General features: G+C 42.0%; 1 protein-coding gene across 7 annotated transcripts in view; it reads right to left on the reverse strand.

The window, feature by feature from the left end:
* Positions 1-1,429: 1,429 nt before the first annotated feature.
* DCUN1D4 (defective in cullin neddylation 1 domain containing 4) overlaps positions 1,430-16,138 on the reverse strand; it is an 85,567-nt gene continuing 70,858 nt past the window's right edge. For 5 of the 7 annotated variants that reach the window (XM_043572683.1, XM_043572682.1, XM_043572685.1 and 2 more), the window contains 3 exons: positions 7,092-7,196; positions 4,860-4,962; positions 1,430-4,751 (listed from right to left, as the gene is read on the reverse strand). In XM_043572683.1, coding sequence (XP_043428618.1) covers positions 4,696-4,751; positions 4,860-4,962; positions 7,092-7,196 — 264 coding nt within the window. In that variant the 3' untranslated portion in view covers positions 1,430-4,695. The remainder of the gene's footprint in view (positions 4,752-4,859; positions 4,963-7,091; positions 7,197-16,138) is intronic. The other 2 variants (XM_043572684.1, XM_043572689.1) reach the window with 1 other exon arrangement.

Genomic DNA, 16,138 nt, shown 5'->3' on the forward strand with positions numbered 1-16,138 from the left:
GACGTGGGGCTCAATCTCACGAATGAGATTGTGTGTGACCTGAGCCGAAATCAAGAGTTGGACACTTAACCGACTGAGCCACCCAGGCACCCCTCAAGTCCTGTGAATTTTCATATAGACTAGTATTGCCCAGAGAAACACATCTCATATTCCTATTTTGTAGCACTGGATGAAGCGGCCTGTTGTTTTCTGCTGTTTGCTGTATCCCAGGTTGGGTCCTTGGTCCTAACACTGGCCACCTCCCACTCCTTACTATCCATATAGAATTAAGCTCTTCCCTTCATTCCACCCACCGCCTTTGTAGGTGTCTGCAAGAGTATCTTCTTGATTTGATCCTCAGCTTTTGGTCCAAATTATCGTTGAAACACCATCGACAGCACCAGTTTAAACAGAGTACGTCTGGATTCTGTATAATAGGAATCTTGTTTTCGACCTCCGGTCTTACTTTCAAGCTTCTGGGAGTCTTAAAGTCTGGATCAGTCCTTGAGGATCTGCTCATCTTTACGCGAGGTTTCTTAGCTCCTGGCAATTCTCTGCCAAGTGCCAACTGTGTGACTTGCTTCCTTCCGCGTACATTTTCTGGGCACCCACTCCGGGCCAGAGGTCCTGCCATCAGGGAGCAGATATTCTAACGTGAGACACTTTCAGAGAGCGGTAACCAGGACTGACACACGCTAGAGACTAACCGCACGGTAGCGCTGGAGGCAGTAAAAGTGGTCATTTCCGTCCGGCTCTGGCACATAGTAGACACTCCGTTACCCGCTCGGTATTTTAGAAATATATAACCATGCGGTTGTAGATCTTCTTATCACAGTTTGGCTGAGGAGCGTTTGTACTGTATCTGGAACCGTTCTAGCTTAAAAGAGACCAAAGAGGAATGACAGCCAGATGCAACGCTTTCCTCCAGATTACGAAAACGAAATTGCTATCAAGGCCAATATCGGTACAAACAGAGAGATTTTAATCTGTGCTGTATATTAGGTAATAGTCTTGGGTCAATGTGAAATTTCTGGAGTGTGATCACTGTACTGCGGTTATAAAAATGTCCCTGTTTCAAAATTTGAGGTCTGGAGCTTCATAATGTAATTTACTCTCAAGTTCAGAAACAAGTGTACCTATCCACAGAGAAGGGCGTATGCATGCGTGTGTGTGTGTGTGCGTGCGCACACACCCACACACTCGGTGGTACAGAAAAGGTGGCAAAATGCTAACGAGCAGAAATTCTGGGTGACAGGTATATGGATGGGTGTTCACTGTATTCTTCCGTTTTTTTTTTTTTTCTGTAGCTTTGAAATTCTTTAATATAAAGAATTGGCGGGGGGGGGGGGGGCGGGGAGAGGAGAAAATAAAAGATAAAAATACTCTGGAACTACCTTCAGTGGTTTTTGAAGCAAAAGCCCGGGAAGTGAAGAAAGAATTGACAAGTCAGTTCTGAAACCAAACACAAATACTTTTTATTTATGGGATATCATTTTACATCAATTCCATGAAAACCTAAAACCAGTTTGCTGTACTCAAGTTAGGTGGCATAACAGTATTGTAGTTAAGCTGGAGTCACAGGACTTGCACGCGTTTATGGATGTAATGCAAATACTGACGACACGAAGCGTTCACAGTTACAGGTTGGCTGCTGTCCACTTAACAGTAACCCCCAAGGGAAAGGATTCTATGATAAAAAGCAACCCATGTTTTGGTCTCATTTACAGACACCCAACGTTTAGTTGGTCAATGAATTCTATACACTTATTATACAACATATGAAAGAATAAAAGATAAGGCTTACAGAGGTATTTTAGCAGTTGTAAGAATAAAAACCAAGGGCACAAACTAACTTGGAAAGCTTTCTGTATAAACTTCAAAAGCACTGTTAAAACGGAGACTTGAGAGGCAACAGATGTCCGTTGTTAAATGAGAATCTAGAGGGGTGTCTGGTCAGATTTTGTAAAAACTTAATTCAGAGTTCATGTTTCAAAAAAGCGGCACGTAACATTACAGTGGGTGTTCATGGCAAATCAAATCATGAAACTTCTGACCTACCAGGAAACACCGAAAACGTGTATTCCATGACAACGGAGTATTGCAATGTGTAGTTCAAAACACAGCGGAAAGAGAGAAAAGGTGTAGACAGGTAAGAAAGAAAAACCAGAAGAAGGCACCCTAATTTCTTTAACATTAACCACTAAATAAGTGTCTGATGACTGCTCAATTTTATGTAACTTCGGAACATTTTTAAGAGAAAAGTATCTTATTACTCATTTGGCCCCTTTTCTGCTCCCTAGAAACAAGTGCTGACTGCATAAAATCAAGAACTGAGGGCAAGCACTCCACAGTCACAGAGGCTTATTTTTCAAGGAAGTTTGAAAATTATTTGGAGTTTTCTAACTATGCAAGATTATCATCACGTTGGAACACCTACTTTCACATTCTGTACCACGAACAGTTTTCACTCGGGTTTTCCGCCCATCATCAAAATGGTCACTATGGATGAAATGTAACGTCTCCCCATAACAATCCTTTTATTTTAGGATTAACTGTGCTTAGTGTTTAAAACATTCTCCAGTTTCTAACAATAACTTTTACAATAACTTTATCTGTGATTCATACTTGTTTAAACAAAACTGTAATTGATCAAATGTAAGAACTGTGGCCATTAAAGTGTGTTTTTGTTTTTTTAACTTTACAGGATACTTTTGGAAACAAATCAAGCTCTTCGCCAATTCAGACTTGGCGATGGCCAATCGCCACTGGAGTAACAGGCACCCGTTGGAACGGAACCCCTTGCAACACATCGGTCCCAAGAGCTGTGCTTGCCATCAACACCTTCCATGCTTCTCAGGTATTAATTTGTGCAAACTGGTATGAATTTGTAAGGTAGAAGTGAGTCTACAATTCCTAAGCAAGGAATGATCAAGTATGCTGAATCACTACAGAGTTTTTCACACTTCTGGTTTATTTCACAGCAAACCAAACATTTCTATTTGGTAGAAAAAGGAAGTAATTTCACTCTACCATATCATGATTTTGTATATGCACACACACCGTATATACATACAAAATTTCTGTCTTTGGTGGTTCAGTTAGGGAAAAAAATAATATGAAAATCTGAACACTGTTTGCAAATAAACTGTGAAATAGTGGTCAAGAGTAGCATCGTCTGTGTGCTTTACTCATTTAATGCCATTTAAAGGTTCACATTTAATCCAAAAGATTTTTTTGGCCAGATTTTGAAATAACTCAAACCTCTTCCAATCATTATTTAATCATGGATCCTGCTCACATCTATAGGATTCATTTGTTCAAATGCACCATTAGCTTTTTACTTGGTTTATATCATTAGACTTTTACGTTTTCACAAAACTTTAGGGACTAAATCAGGCATTCAATAGCACCAGTTAGTTGAGGGGAAACATGTTACCTAAAAATTTCCTCAAGAAGGGTAAGGCAAGGGTGGGGGGGGGGCGAAAAAAAGACACAGCATACAAACCCCCAAATACCGTCCTGTTTACTCTTGTTTCCTCACCCACATAAATAATGGCTATCACCTTTCTGTACAAATTACCCAGGTAATGAATGACGAGTGGCCCCTCCAGGAAAGGTCCTACTGCGTAATAAAGTTAGCTCAATGCTGGTGGTTTCGTGTCCACTGCCTGCAATGGACATTCTGCCAGGGAAAGCCTAGCATGAGAGAAACAAAACGAAACGAAACGAAACCTCTCGCTTACAGTAGAGTTCTTTTTCCAAAAAAAACTAGAAAATTAGACACCGTGAAAGCTTAACTGAAAATCCAAACCACAACTAAAAGTGCTCTGCGGTGACAAACTGCCAGCGAACCATTCGGCTTCCACGGAGGAGGCGAAATCAAGGTTACTTCGAATGGCACGGGAAGCATCGGCAGACCCAACACTGACTAGGAGAATGCAAAAGGAGAAACAGAACCGCTAAAGGAAGTTTACGAGAGTGTCAAGCTCTTTTCAAAACGTGCGATTTTCATTTGTTCACGTGTACCTATATTCGAACTACTCCGGCTTTAACCTCAGAGGATAAAATCCTACACCTCGCATGGTGGAAAGGCTTGTGGCATGGTGCGTGTCTGTATGTTCAAGTAATTAGAACTTCCGTCGTTTAAAAGCGCTCATATTTAAGTAAACCAAATTATATTTGGTATATGCCTCTGAAAATGTATGACTCCCACCTGCTTCACGAAAGTTGGCCTCTTAAACAAGAAGGTTAATTCAGGTAACATTTGCTTGTGGTAACAGTTGTTCTCTCTTGTTTTCTGAAATGCTACATTTGAGACCAAATAAAGTAGAATTGGTTCGTCTGAAAAAAGGGACTAAGAAATATGCCACAAAAATTATTTTTACAATACAGTTTTGCAGAAATAATCTCTAGGTGAAGCTTTTTCTTTTTATACACATATACAAAATTTAAACAGCAATATACACATCATCACAGTGAGGACGTTGGCAAATTCACCAATCTGTAGTGTAAATACAAACCGCAAAGCAGCCTTCCAAGAGAACAATGCTACACAGCAAGCAGAGCTGACCCGTTCAATAGCAAACACCACAACGTCCCTGCAGAAGGGAGACAGTGCAAGAAAAGCAGCATGCGCTTGGATACAAACAGCAATTTATGGCTAATGGTTGACATATCTGTGGTAACAGTGACTCTCTCGCTGCTATGCATAAAGTCCTAGGACATCTGTTTGTCTTTATACCACTCCACAAACTCGTCCAACAAAACTGGCCCTAAAGAGAGAGAGAAAACAACACGGCTATGAGGCTCTTCCTCACAGGGGGATGGATGTGTGAATGCACGGTGGCGGGGGTGTGAGGGCGCCCAGCGCCGGTACTTACACGCTCCATCTTCGTCGTAGTTGCTGAGGTCAAGGTTAATTGTCCTGCTAAACTCTAGCACATTGCACCACTGGTCTTTGTTAATAACTTTATATTTTGATTGCTGATGGAGGGAAAAGTAATATGAATTACCGACACTCAGAATTAACAAATGGCACGGTTTCAACTGCTGTATGAATCAACATAATCAAGTTCACGAAGGTTAACTCTTTCCACTTGAGGGATGTTAAGCACCAATCTAGGACAAGGATGAGAGAGAGCAAGAGGACTGAAGATGACAATTTGCATTAGGAAAATATTATGAGGGCTCAACACAAAATGACAAGCACATCAAAGAAACGTGATTTTTGTCCCTAGAAGTGAAATTCCTAACCTGCAGAAGTCCTTTTACAAAAAAGAGGTAATTAACCTACTTCACAGAGATACTGCAAGAATTAAAAGAGAGAATTCATGTAAAGCACTTCACTCGGTGCTTGGCAGAAAGCAGGGGCCAGAGAAAGAGCCGCTCCCATGAGTAACGCTGTCCTGAGCGGCACGGCTCACTGCCGGGTGTCAGCACAAAGTACACACAGCAGCGACTTACTCTACGACAACTTACGAAGTGCTACCAGCGGTCTCAGAGCTAGGTGCTCTGTCCAGCCACTGAAGAAAGTTACTGTTCTAACAATTCAAAACTTGAATCTGATCACAAAAGTAACAAATCAAGGATACCCATGAAGTGGTTTTTCCATTCCTCTTAGACCAGAAATATGCCGCAGGTAGATTTTAAAGTACACGATTCCTGTAGAAAGACTGAAAACTAAAACCCAGATTCAACGGCTTTGGAATCCTAACCACTAAAAATCAGGAACACCGGAAAACAATACAAGTACATCAAAAAGCAAAGAGCTGAGCCAATGGTTTTGAGGATGCAAACACAAGAGAAACTCAAATGAAAGGATCGCTGTGTCCTTTGAAAAGAAAAAAAGCAAACTAATGTAAAAGAGAGAACAAAGCACAGACTACAAGTTGAACTTTCTAAGCAGTGCAAAGCAAACATCGGTCACGGAAACAGTTGAAGATGTTTCTGGAATTGTGCAGTCAGACCTGCCTGCGGCAAGGTCTCTCAGCTAAAACGCACCTCCCACTCAGGCTCAGTCTCCTCAACTCCAAGAACAAGGACCTCATTTCTACTCATTTTCCAAAGAAAGCTAACATGTCATGGGATGGCCAGAGAAATTAGAACAGACCATTTGCAGACATGGATTGCCATGTAAACAGACACTTCTCACAGTAAAACTAGAGTTTTTAGACCTGTTTTGAGGATTCCTGGTTAGGAACATCAAAAGCAATTTTTGGTAACAGTCCTCAAAGAATCGTATCAGCTGGAAGTGTTTCCGGACCCATACAAAAAGTGGGTTGCACAGAAGATTACGGCAGGAGTGAAGTCGGTCAGGGTACGGCCCGAGCTTTCCTCAAGGACTCGGCACCTTCATCCTTTCAAGCAAAGGGCACCTTTTAAAGGGTTTGGGGCTGGAGGGCAAGAAGGATGCCATGTTGGACAACCCAAGTAGCTCAAACCTGCATCTCAGATACTCGCAGGTCCTACAGCATCCCACAGCATCAAAACCAGCTCCTGAGAACCAGCAGCTCAGCACTTCTGATCATTAACACTTAGAGCAAACAAACAGCGATGGAGTGAAACGCTGGCGTTTTTCTAACGCAGACGTAAAGCAAGTGGAAACTGAGGGGGATACAGCCAGTGCGCCTAACGCTCAGGTTGGTCTAGGTCCCCAAGTTCCTGGAGAGAAGACAGATCCCTTACCTATCTAGACGAGACTAGACAACAATATATCACAAACTTCTTTTAGTAAGAAGGCAGAAGGCTGTTTTTTAACCTTTGCTCGCTCAAAGTGGAAATTCATCTAGAGCCACAAAAGAAGGTGAATCTTGCTCATGCAGAGTAGGAAATCCTGACAGAAGTAAAGCTTTCCGAGCGGGGCGAGAGAAAGGAAAGGACAGAGCTCCAGCTGTCTCGCTTGCACCTGCGCCGGGGAGCGATGCGACACATGACCCCACACACAGACACACCCCAAGAAAACGGGTAACTGCTCACGGACAGCAATTACACGTCACCATAATTCCTAAAGGCAGAAAAGTACAACAGACAAAATTATGTGAAATGGTTAAATAAAGTATACTTGGTAGTTCTAAGCAAGCAAACATACATTCCATAAAATAGCAATTTGGTACCTCTAAGAATTGGTGAAAAACTGGAAAAAGGGGCCAGATTTTTCCTAATAACAGTCCCAACATGCACTTGGCAGTGTTTATGTCTAGGCTGCGCTGGTCCTTTTCCTGTTTAACAAACAAAAACAAGGATGAGCCAGATGCCCCCAAATAATAAATTCCAATAATCCAAATTTCTATTTCACTTCGACACAAAATTAGTTAACAGCTCATTTATCATACACCATAAAAACCCTGAACCAAGACTAAGGGAGGGGGGAGGGGAGGCAGTCAAACGCAACGGAGGGCTTAATCGTTTGGGTACCGTACCAATTTACCACAGGAAATTCATGTCAGCTGAGTGATCGCCCTAATGCAAAGTGGATCAGTTATGTAGTAACAATACCGATGATTATTTCACGGGATAAAGAAAAAGCTACAACTCAATCACTCGCCATTTGACATTTCTGATGATCATCCAAATCATTAGTATTGACCCCAAAGCCCGTGACTTAACTGAACGGAATTTAAGGGTTTCGGTTTCCATGCTTAGGAATCAGGTTTCCTTAATAAAAACCATTTTTTCCAACAATTTCATTTCATTGGTAAATGTTTTTCTTGTACCTAAACATGCTGGAATTAAATTCAACTCATAATAAATGCTGGGGCTCTGGGGATTCTAAGAGGACGAATGCATCCCCCTACTCTGCGGGAAAACAGTCTAACCTATTACAGTCCTTCTTACCTTGGATTTATTAGATGTGAAATCTCTTAGCAGAATACACGTAACTAGTAGCCCAGTGAAAAACAACATTTTGTAAGGAAACCAGAAGAGAAATATTACATAAACCTGAATATGGGCAGATTAAGCTCAAATTCACTGATATTTGCAATTAGGATCCTCCTCTCTCACTGTCCCCTTCTGTACAAGTTTCCATTCCGGAACTACAAGTGGGCACTTTCTATGCAAAGGGACAAAGGACCTGGGACCATAAGCGGTAACCTCACACATCCAAAGCTAGCCTCCCTGTGGTATTTTAACTACCGTGGCAATTTGCAGAAGTACTTTTCTACAAAGGGAGAAAGTGCCTGGCTATCTCACTCGGGGTGGACTCTAAACGTTCGCCAAATTAACAGACGATGCTGTGACCACCACTGTCAGCCACATATGCAGCCACACATACCTTCCGATAAAATAAATTGTTACCTCGAGGACTTAATGCTGAAATGCTCTTTAGTACACAGAGAATTTCTGGCCACGACACCGGATTTAGAAGTAAAGGACTAAAACAATACAGCAAATGTGAGGGCCTCACTCAACAACAGCAAACAAGGTAGATGCAGATATAGGAAGATGTGCAACGGGGTCTGTCTTTCGGTCCCGGTCATAAAGCGTAACGACCGTTCTCGTACAGACCGGGTCAGATGGCTCCAAGTCACCCTTCTCTGTTACAGGCCACACAACTGAGTCTGAGGATGGCGGGGGCCCAATTCCACAGTTCAATGCCAACAGGTGGGACCTCCTTTCCACGGCGTTCTCTGCCTGTCTCCCGGCCATGCATATGGGTCTTGCTCAGGGCTGCGGTACTCACTCCCACGGAGAGGAAGACAGTAGAAAAGGTGCTCCCGAGATTGCCCACCTTTTGCCCACCACCTCATTGGTTTGTTGCATTTCGGGGGTTCATACTTCTGTGATGCACTGTGCAAGCAAATGGAAAACTTCCTCTTACCCTGTAACATAGGTGTGGCAGACAGCAACAGCACACCACGCTATAAAGCAATCCACAGAAAAATAAAAAAATAATAACGAGTAAACTGTGGAGAACACACGCGGCACCACAGGACTGGGCCCAAACGTCGTTTGTTGAACAACAGCTCGTGCAGCACAGGGCTGACGCCACCGGCATTCTGGAAAAGCTTTCCCTCTGAGCAGTTTGTCATCATTCACCACACCTAAAATCACTAGTCTTGCCTTGATACATTTGTGCCTTCTTCCAACATCAATGCCTCTGTCCCCATCACAATGGACATACACTAAGGTGACAAAAAAAAAAAAAAAAAAAAAAAAAAAAAAAAAAAGATACGAAGGACCTGGACAGACTCTTTGCAACAATATAATCATCTGACAAACTGATGATCATGAAGGATTTCAATGCATGTGTTTGGCAGTGATGCCAAAACATGGAGGAAAAGGCATCAGACTCACAGGACCGGAAGCTGAACAGCACTCACTTACTCCTGCTCTGCCAGGGTGCCAGCCGGCAGCTCGCAATCACTAACACCATCTTCTGCCTAGCAAATAAGAGAAAGATATTATGGATGCACTCACGGTCGGAACAGTGGCATCTTGCTGGTAACCAACATTGCCAGTGGGGGGACTTGACTAAGTGCGAATGACCATAACTGGAAAGGCTCAAAATTCCTGGAACAGCACAGTTGAGAGATCTCACAGCAAACATCTCCTAAACAGCAAAATGGGAGACACACTCAGGGGGTTCTGTGACAATGATCCTAATGGCAGTCTCTGCAAAGGAGTCCCAATTAAAAGTGAAATGAATCTTCTAGAATGCCATGAGGCAGCCATCAACATCATGGGCAGTTTAAAAAAAAAAAAAAATTCACCTTAACAAATTCAAGGAGTACGGCAAAGACACACAGAAGCTCCTCACGAGAATTTAAATAGTACACTATCAACAGCAACCCTAAGACCCTCTGCTCATAGAGCACCAAGGAGCGAGGGACAGATTTCCGCATCTCAAGGTCAGAATCTAAGCAGAAAGTGCCTTGAGAGAGACAGGCAAGAGTCGCTCAGTATCCCCGAAGGCCCATCAAGGTTAAAGGAGAAGAAACGAAACTTTCCTTCCTGCCTACTCCTGACCCAAAACGTGTAGGTATATATTTCACGCACTTGCATTCAACGTAAGATAACACATTAAAAAACAATTATATTTTTCTAATAATAGGAACCAAACAGGTTTATACACCAAAGATACACTAACTCCCTACAATACACAACTAGATTCTGCCTTGCTGCCTCCTTAAACACAGATTTTTAAAAAGCAGTTACAGATGAATCAGGCCTCTTAGCGGTGCCGCGTAAAACCAAAGGAATGTATCTGAAGATTTGAGGAAGTTATGTTTTGTATATGGAATAAATGCATTCCTCAGGCTGAAGTCTAACAATAGCTAACGCAGAGAGTAATGAAGTTCTATTAAGGTCTGATCTAAAGTTCTAATACATATACTTTTAAGAAGCACTCATGTTTATATAAGACTGTTCCAGGATAGGTCTTCTTGTAAAATGTGAAGATTAATCAATTTTTTTCCTTAAATGGCTCAAGTGACTTAAGAAACAATAACAGAAACAAAGCAATTAACTGTAAATATGTAAATGTAAGTATGGTATTATAAAGACGAATCTTCTAACATCTTTCACATCCAGTATCCAGATATGCTGTATCAGAGGCCCCCAACTGTTCCAGATGATCTAGTTCCAATTTTCACAACGTGTTCACAGCTTAAGACTTGTATGTGAAAAGGGGGATGGACCTTGAATTATTAAAATGATGAAGGAAAAAAACCTTCAAAATAAAAAAACTCCCTAAAATTTGCGAGACAGCCTTTACCAGATGAGCTCAAGAAACAATACATGTGACCACAATTCACAGACATAGATGGCAAGAACCAAGTCGGAAATCGGTGTGTGAGATCCAAAGGCCTAAACTGAAAACGGAAGACACACGTCCTGCACTTCTCGCTTGAGACCACAAGGATTACAAAAAATAAAGAGAGAACGCAGTCCTCCTCAACACAGCTACCTAAGAAAACAAACGTAAGGGAAAAATAATGCTAAAGGACTCAAAGCTTACTGTGATTCAGTTTACAAAAACTGACAATGCAGTAAATCAGTTTTTTGAGCGGGAGTTTTTTTTTTTTTTAATGCACATTAAAAACAAGCTAAAAGTCCAAAAAAACCAAGAGTCCCCTCATTGGGAAAAATGAAACTAAATAATTATGCTCTTAGAACTTACCCAGCAACTCACTTACAGATAACAATGTTTGCAAGGCAATTACTTAATTAAGCTAAACTACTGACACTTCCTTTAGAACAAAAGAAAAAAAATCTGCCAACAGGCACAGTCTCTCCTTGTCATTTTATTTGGCACAGACTGTATTACTGTAAGCACTATTCTTGGAAAACAAGTCATTATTTGAGACTTGAGGTATGCAGACAACCTAAACAATGCCCGTGAAGAGTAACACAACAACTATTTGCAATTCTATGGGTAACTTTTACGAAAAACTTAATCTGTGCCAGAAACTGTTGTAAGTGCCTTAAACTCATTTAATACAACAACCGTGTCAGGACAGGCATTATTAGAATCCCCACTTTATAAATAAGGAAACTGAGGCACGGGGCACTAAATAACGTGAACCAGGAAGTGTGAGTCCAAGCCTGAGCTCTTCACCAAGTACCACGTCGCTTCCCTGAGAAGGAACGAGGAGAGAGGCTGAAATACTGAGGCACAGTGTCCAATTAGCTTTACGAGTACCTGCTGGGCAAACCTGGGTGTCCACAATAACCACAGTGTAATCTTAAAGATAAAACTGACCAGATTTTCAGGGTAACCAACCTGGGATTAGATGACTACATATTCTTCCTTTCTTCCTGCTTTTGTCCTCGCCCAGGACAAAACCTTCTGTTTTCTTCCTAATTCACAATGAAAACATGAGAAGTGGAGGGTGTGTGTGTGTGTGTGTGTGTGTGTGTTGGGGGGACTGTGTGGAGAGGGAAACTAGACAGACACACTGGTTAAGAAGTAAGAAATTTATTAGGAGAAGTGACTCAAACCACCGCAACAGGTGTAGGTTAGAGTTGGGTGGGATTCTCTGATAAGAGGTTGCTGAACGAGGCCTAGGAAAACTTTCCTTAGTAAACTCTATGAGTGACGTGCTCAGTCATGTCTAATTTGCATGGACAGACATGACTCAGCTGCTATTTTACTGACAGGAAGACGACACAGGAGCTTCGATCTGTGGGGCTCCCTACATCTTCCCGAAACACCCCCTCAGGAGTGGTCACAGAAGCGCTGGGAGCCTGAGGCCGGCAAAGCACGAACAGCCAGGGAGGCTGCGGGAACCACCCTGTCACCCAGTAAGCGCCACCGTGAGAGCGCCTCCCAGTAAGAGGGGCTCCCACCGGGCTCTTCTGCCTCCACAGAACCCTCTGTTACAACTTCTTAAAGCTTTAGTTTGAGGACTGCAAGGGCAAGGACTCCCCCCAGAGAAATCGCCCGCTGCTCCCTGCACCCCCGCGCCTCACAGGGAGGGCCTCCCTGCTCTCCACCTGGCGGCTCCTCCTGACTCCACTTTCCTCCCCACCCCGTGTGGATGCACCTGTGTTGGTCTAGGAGGCCTCTCGAGTCCCTCTGCCCCCCACGCCCACAGCCTCCTCACTCAATCTGCCCCTCATCTCTCCTTTCTGCACCAAGTCCAAACATCCCGCCAGGGGAAGGCCAAGAACGCCCGCTCTTCTCAGGGCTAAGACGCTGCTGCTCTCAGGCCCTCTCAGCCCAACATCTGTCCTCCTCAAAACTCCGAGGTGTCCACTTGCTCCATGACTTCAGCACGCTACCTGCCTCTGCCACAGAGAACGGAGAAAAATCAAATTTAACGGACATTTAATAACTATTCCCAGATCAACAAAAACTTACTATAGTTTTTTACCTCATTCCATTGGTACAATCTTACTGTCAATAGGTCCTTTGGAATCAAGAGGTTCCTGGGTGGCTCAGGTGGTTAAGCGTCCGACTTGATTTTGGATCGGGTCATGATCTCACCGTTTGTGAGATCAAAGCCCTGAATGGGGCTCTGTGCTAAGAGTGTGGAACCTGTTTGGGATTCTCTCTCTCTCTGCCCATTCCCTGCTCACACTATCTCTCTCAAAACAAACAAACTTAAAAAAAATTAAAAAGGAATCAAGAAAAAATGGCTGTTTTATTTAAAGGAATTCATACAATGATATTTGCTTGTATAATAATACCTACATCGAGGAAAAAACCCTTCCACATAAAAATACTCAGATGAAATCCCACTTGTATGGAAAAACTGGCCATTTCAGCCCCTGAATGTATGTCCCACCATCTTCCTCCAACAAGACACCACAGGGTGGTGACAGTTTCCAGTCAGGGAAGGCGCTGTGGCTCTGTGAGAAGACAGTGACGTGCACCACAGGGGCGGTGCTTGGGCCCTCCTGCCGTCCCCTCCTTTCTGGCTCAGTCTCATCATCTACGTAACAACAACACTGGACCAAGTGGCCTCATATGCTTTCTTTCAGCTCTAAAGCTCCACAATTCCACGGCATCCATAAGACTAAGTTCAAGTCAAAGTAAAATTAGGAGAAAAAGAATGCAACTTTACAGCCAAGCACTATTTTTAATTGGCTACAAGGTTTGAAAGTGAGGGGAAAAAACCCAATCACATCCTCAGGACTATAGTCTTGGTGGAGAGATGTCAAAGAGTTCATTTTACCACTTTCTAGTATTGTACTATAATTTATTTCCTGGTACATTAAAGTATAAATGAAAATATTTAACATATGCCATTGTTACTTACAACAGGGAATATTTAAGATGCTAAAACGATCAGAAAGTTTCACTTCTATTAAAAGTTTGATTTTTAAAAGGTCTGCTGTGCTAAGTACACATTATTACCTCCAGGAGTCATGTTTAAGTTAAGGAAAAAAGGAAAAAAGTTAAGTTAAGTTAAGGAAAAAAGAAAACGTTAGAGGGGGGAAAAAGAAGAACTTGAGTTCTGCTTCTAACCAAGATGCAGTTAGAAAAATCAGATTTCCCCTTTCACTTCCAACAACCAGAAAATTGGACTGAATATATGAAGTGATGCCTCTCACACACTGGACAACGGACCATGACCACTGAGAAAAAGGAGACAGGAAGTAAGCCCTACGGTGATCCCAGCTCACTGTTGGGACACCCCTCTGAGGCCAGAGCACAGGAGGGGGAACCCAAACCAAGTCCAGTGGTCTTGCTGAGTTGGAAAAGACAAGAGTTCAAGGACACAAAGGTGGTTATAATTTGTAGGACAGAATACCAAGGTGGGACCTACACAGAGAGGGATCTAGACATTTACAAAGTGTCTCCCTAGTCACTGGCCAAGGACTTCTCTGTGTCTGTGCAAGAGGAAACTGCCTGAGTCTGGGGAAGGAATCACACGGCAAACAAGCAGGCAGGGTTCCTGTAGGGTTAGGAAGCCCCTGCATTCCTACCAGCTACAGTGAAAGGACCTAACACACATGGCCTGGGGTAGAATCCTCAAAAAGAGTCTTACGGTGAAGCTGAATCACCCCTAGACTGACAGCAATCTCCAAGTAACTATAATTATACACCAGGAAAACTTTTAAATCAAATCTTAAAGGAATACTAGAAAACCCTGGAACCAACAACATAAAATTCACAATATCCAGCATCCAATCAAAAAACAAAGAAACAAAAACTACTAGGAATGTAAAGAACTTGTGAAATACGACGCATAATCAAGATAAAAATTAAGCAATAGAAAGAAATCCAAAAACGACATACATGATGGTACCAGAAGATAAAGTTGTTAAAACAACTGTCATAAACATGTTCTAGATATTCAAGAGGTAGGAGATATTATCACATAATGAGGAGAGAAACATAAAAAAAGCTCAAAAGGAACTTATAAAGATGAAAAACTACAGTACTTAAAATTAAAAATACACTAGCTAGGATTAACAGAACTAGACACTGCAGAAGAAAAAAGATTAATATTAGCAGATGTAGCAAGAAATATTACAAAGGGGACGGGGGGGGACCCAAAAAACTGAACGTGGCATCACTGCCTTGTGGGACGGTATCGAGCATCTAACATAGGTGTAACTATAATCCCAGACAGAGGGCAGAGGAGAACAGAAAAAATGATGAAGAAACAACAGCTGAGCAACTTCCCAATCTAATGCAAACTATATGTCCAAAGATTCAAAAAACTAAACAAACCGTAACCAAAATACATATAAGGAAAATTATGCCAATGCATATCATAATCAACTTGCTGAAAAGCAGTGAAAAGAGAATAAAAAACAAAACAAGACACTATGTTCAAAGGAAAAATGAACATCAGACTTATCAGAAATTATACGAGACACCAAGGGAGAGAGATTGTTAAAAGTACTGAAAGAATATTAGTCAATCTAAAATCTTTTACCCAGAAAAGCACCTTCTAAATTGAAGGCAAATTAAAAGCTTAGAGAACTCATTACCAGAAAAGCTGTACTATGAAAAATGTTAAAGGGAATTTCTTGGGTAGAAGGAAAATGATACCAGGAAGAAATGTGAATCTACACAAAAGAAATAAAGAGCACAAAGACGGTGCACCAAAGATATTTTTGCCTATTTAAAGCAAAAATGGTAACAATGTATGCTATGGGCTGAATGTCTGTGGCTCCCCCAACATTCGTATGTTGACATCCTAACCCCCAAGGTGATGGTTATTAGAAAGCGTGGGCTTTGGGAAGTGGTTAGGTCACGAGGCTGGAGGTTAGTGCGCTTATATAAGGAGATCCCAGAAGCTCCCTCTTCCTTTCTGCCATGTGAGGTTACAGCAAAAAGACAGCCATTCAAGGATCAGGCTCCAGGCAATCACCAGATACCTAATCTTGCTGGCAACTTGATCCTGGATCTCCCAGCCTCCCTTCTACAGAAATAGATTCCCGCTACTTAGTCTCTGGTATCTTGTTGTAACAGTTTGAAGAGACTAAGTAAGACAATATATTGTGAGATTTATAGCATGTGTATGTATGTGTGTGTATATATATATATATATATATATATATATATATATGTAAAATGTACAACAGCAGCAGAAAGTATGGGAGGGCAAAATGAAAGTCTACTGTTATAAAAGTTCTTCATTATACATAAAGTAGTAGAATATTATTTGTAGACTATGAAAATTTAAAGATGTATATGTAAAGCCTAGAGCAACCGCAAGAAAAATGAAACAGAGATGCAGCTATTAAGACAATAGTGGAA

Source organism: Prionailurus bengalensis, chromosome B1, assembly GCF_016509475.1.
Source record: "Prionailurus bengalensis isolate Pbe53 chromosome B1, Fcat_Pben_1.1_paternal_pri, whole genome shotgun sequence".
Classification (NCBI taxonomy): Eukaryota; Metazoa; Chordata; class Mammalia; order Carnivora; family Felidae; genus Prionailurus; species Prionailurus bengalensis.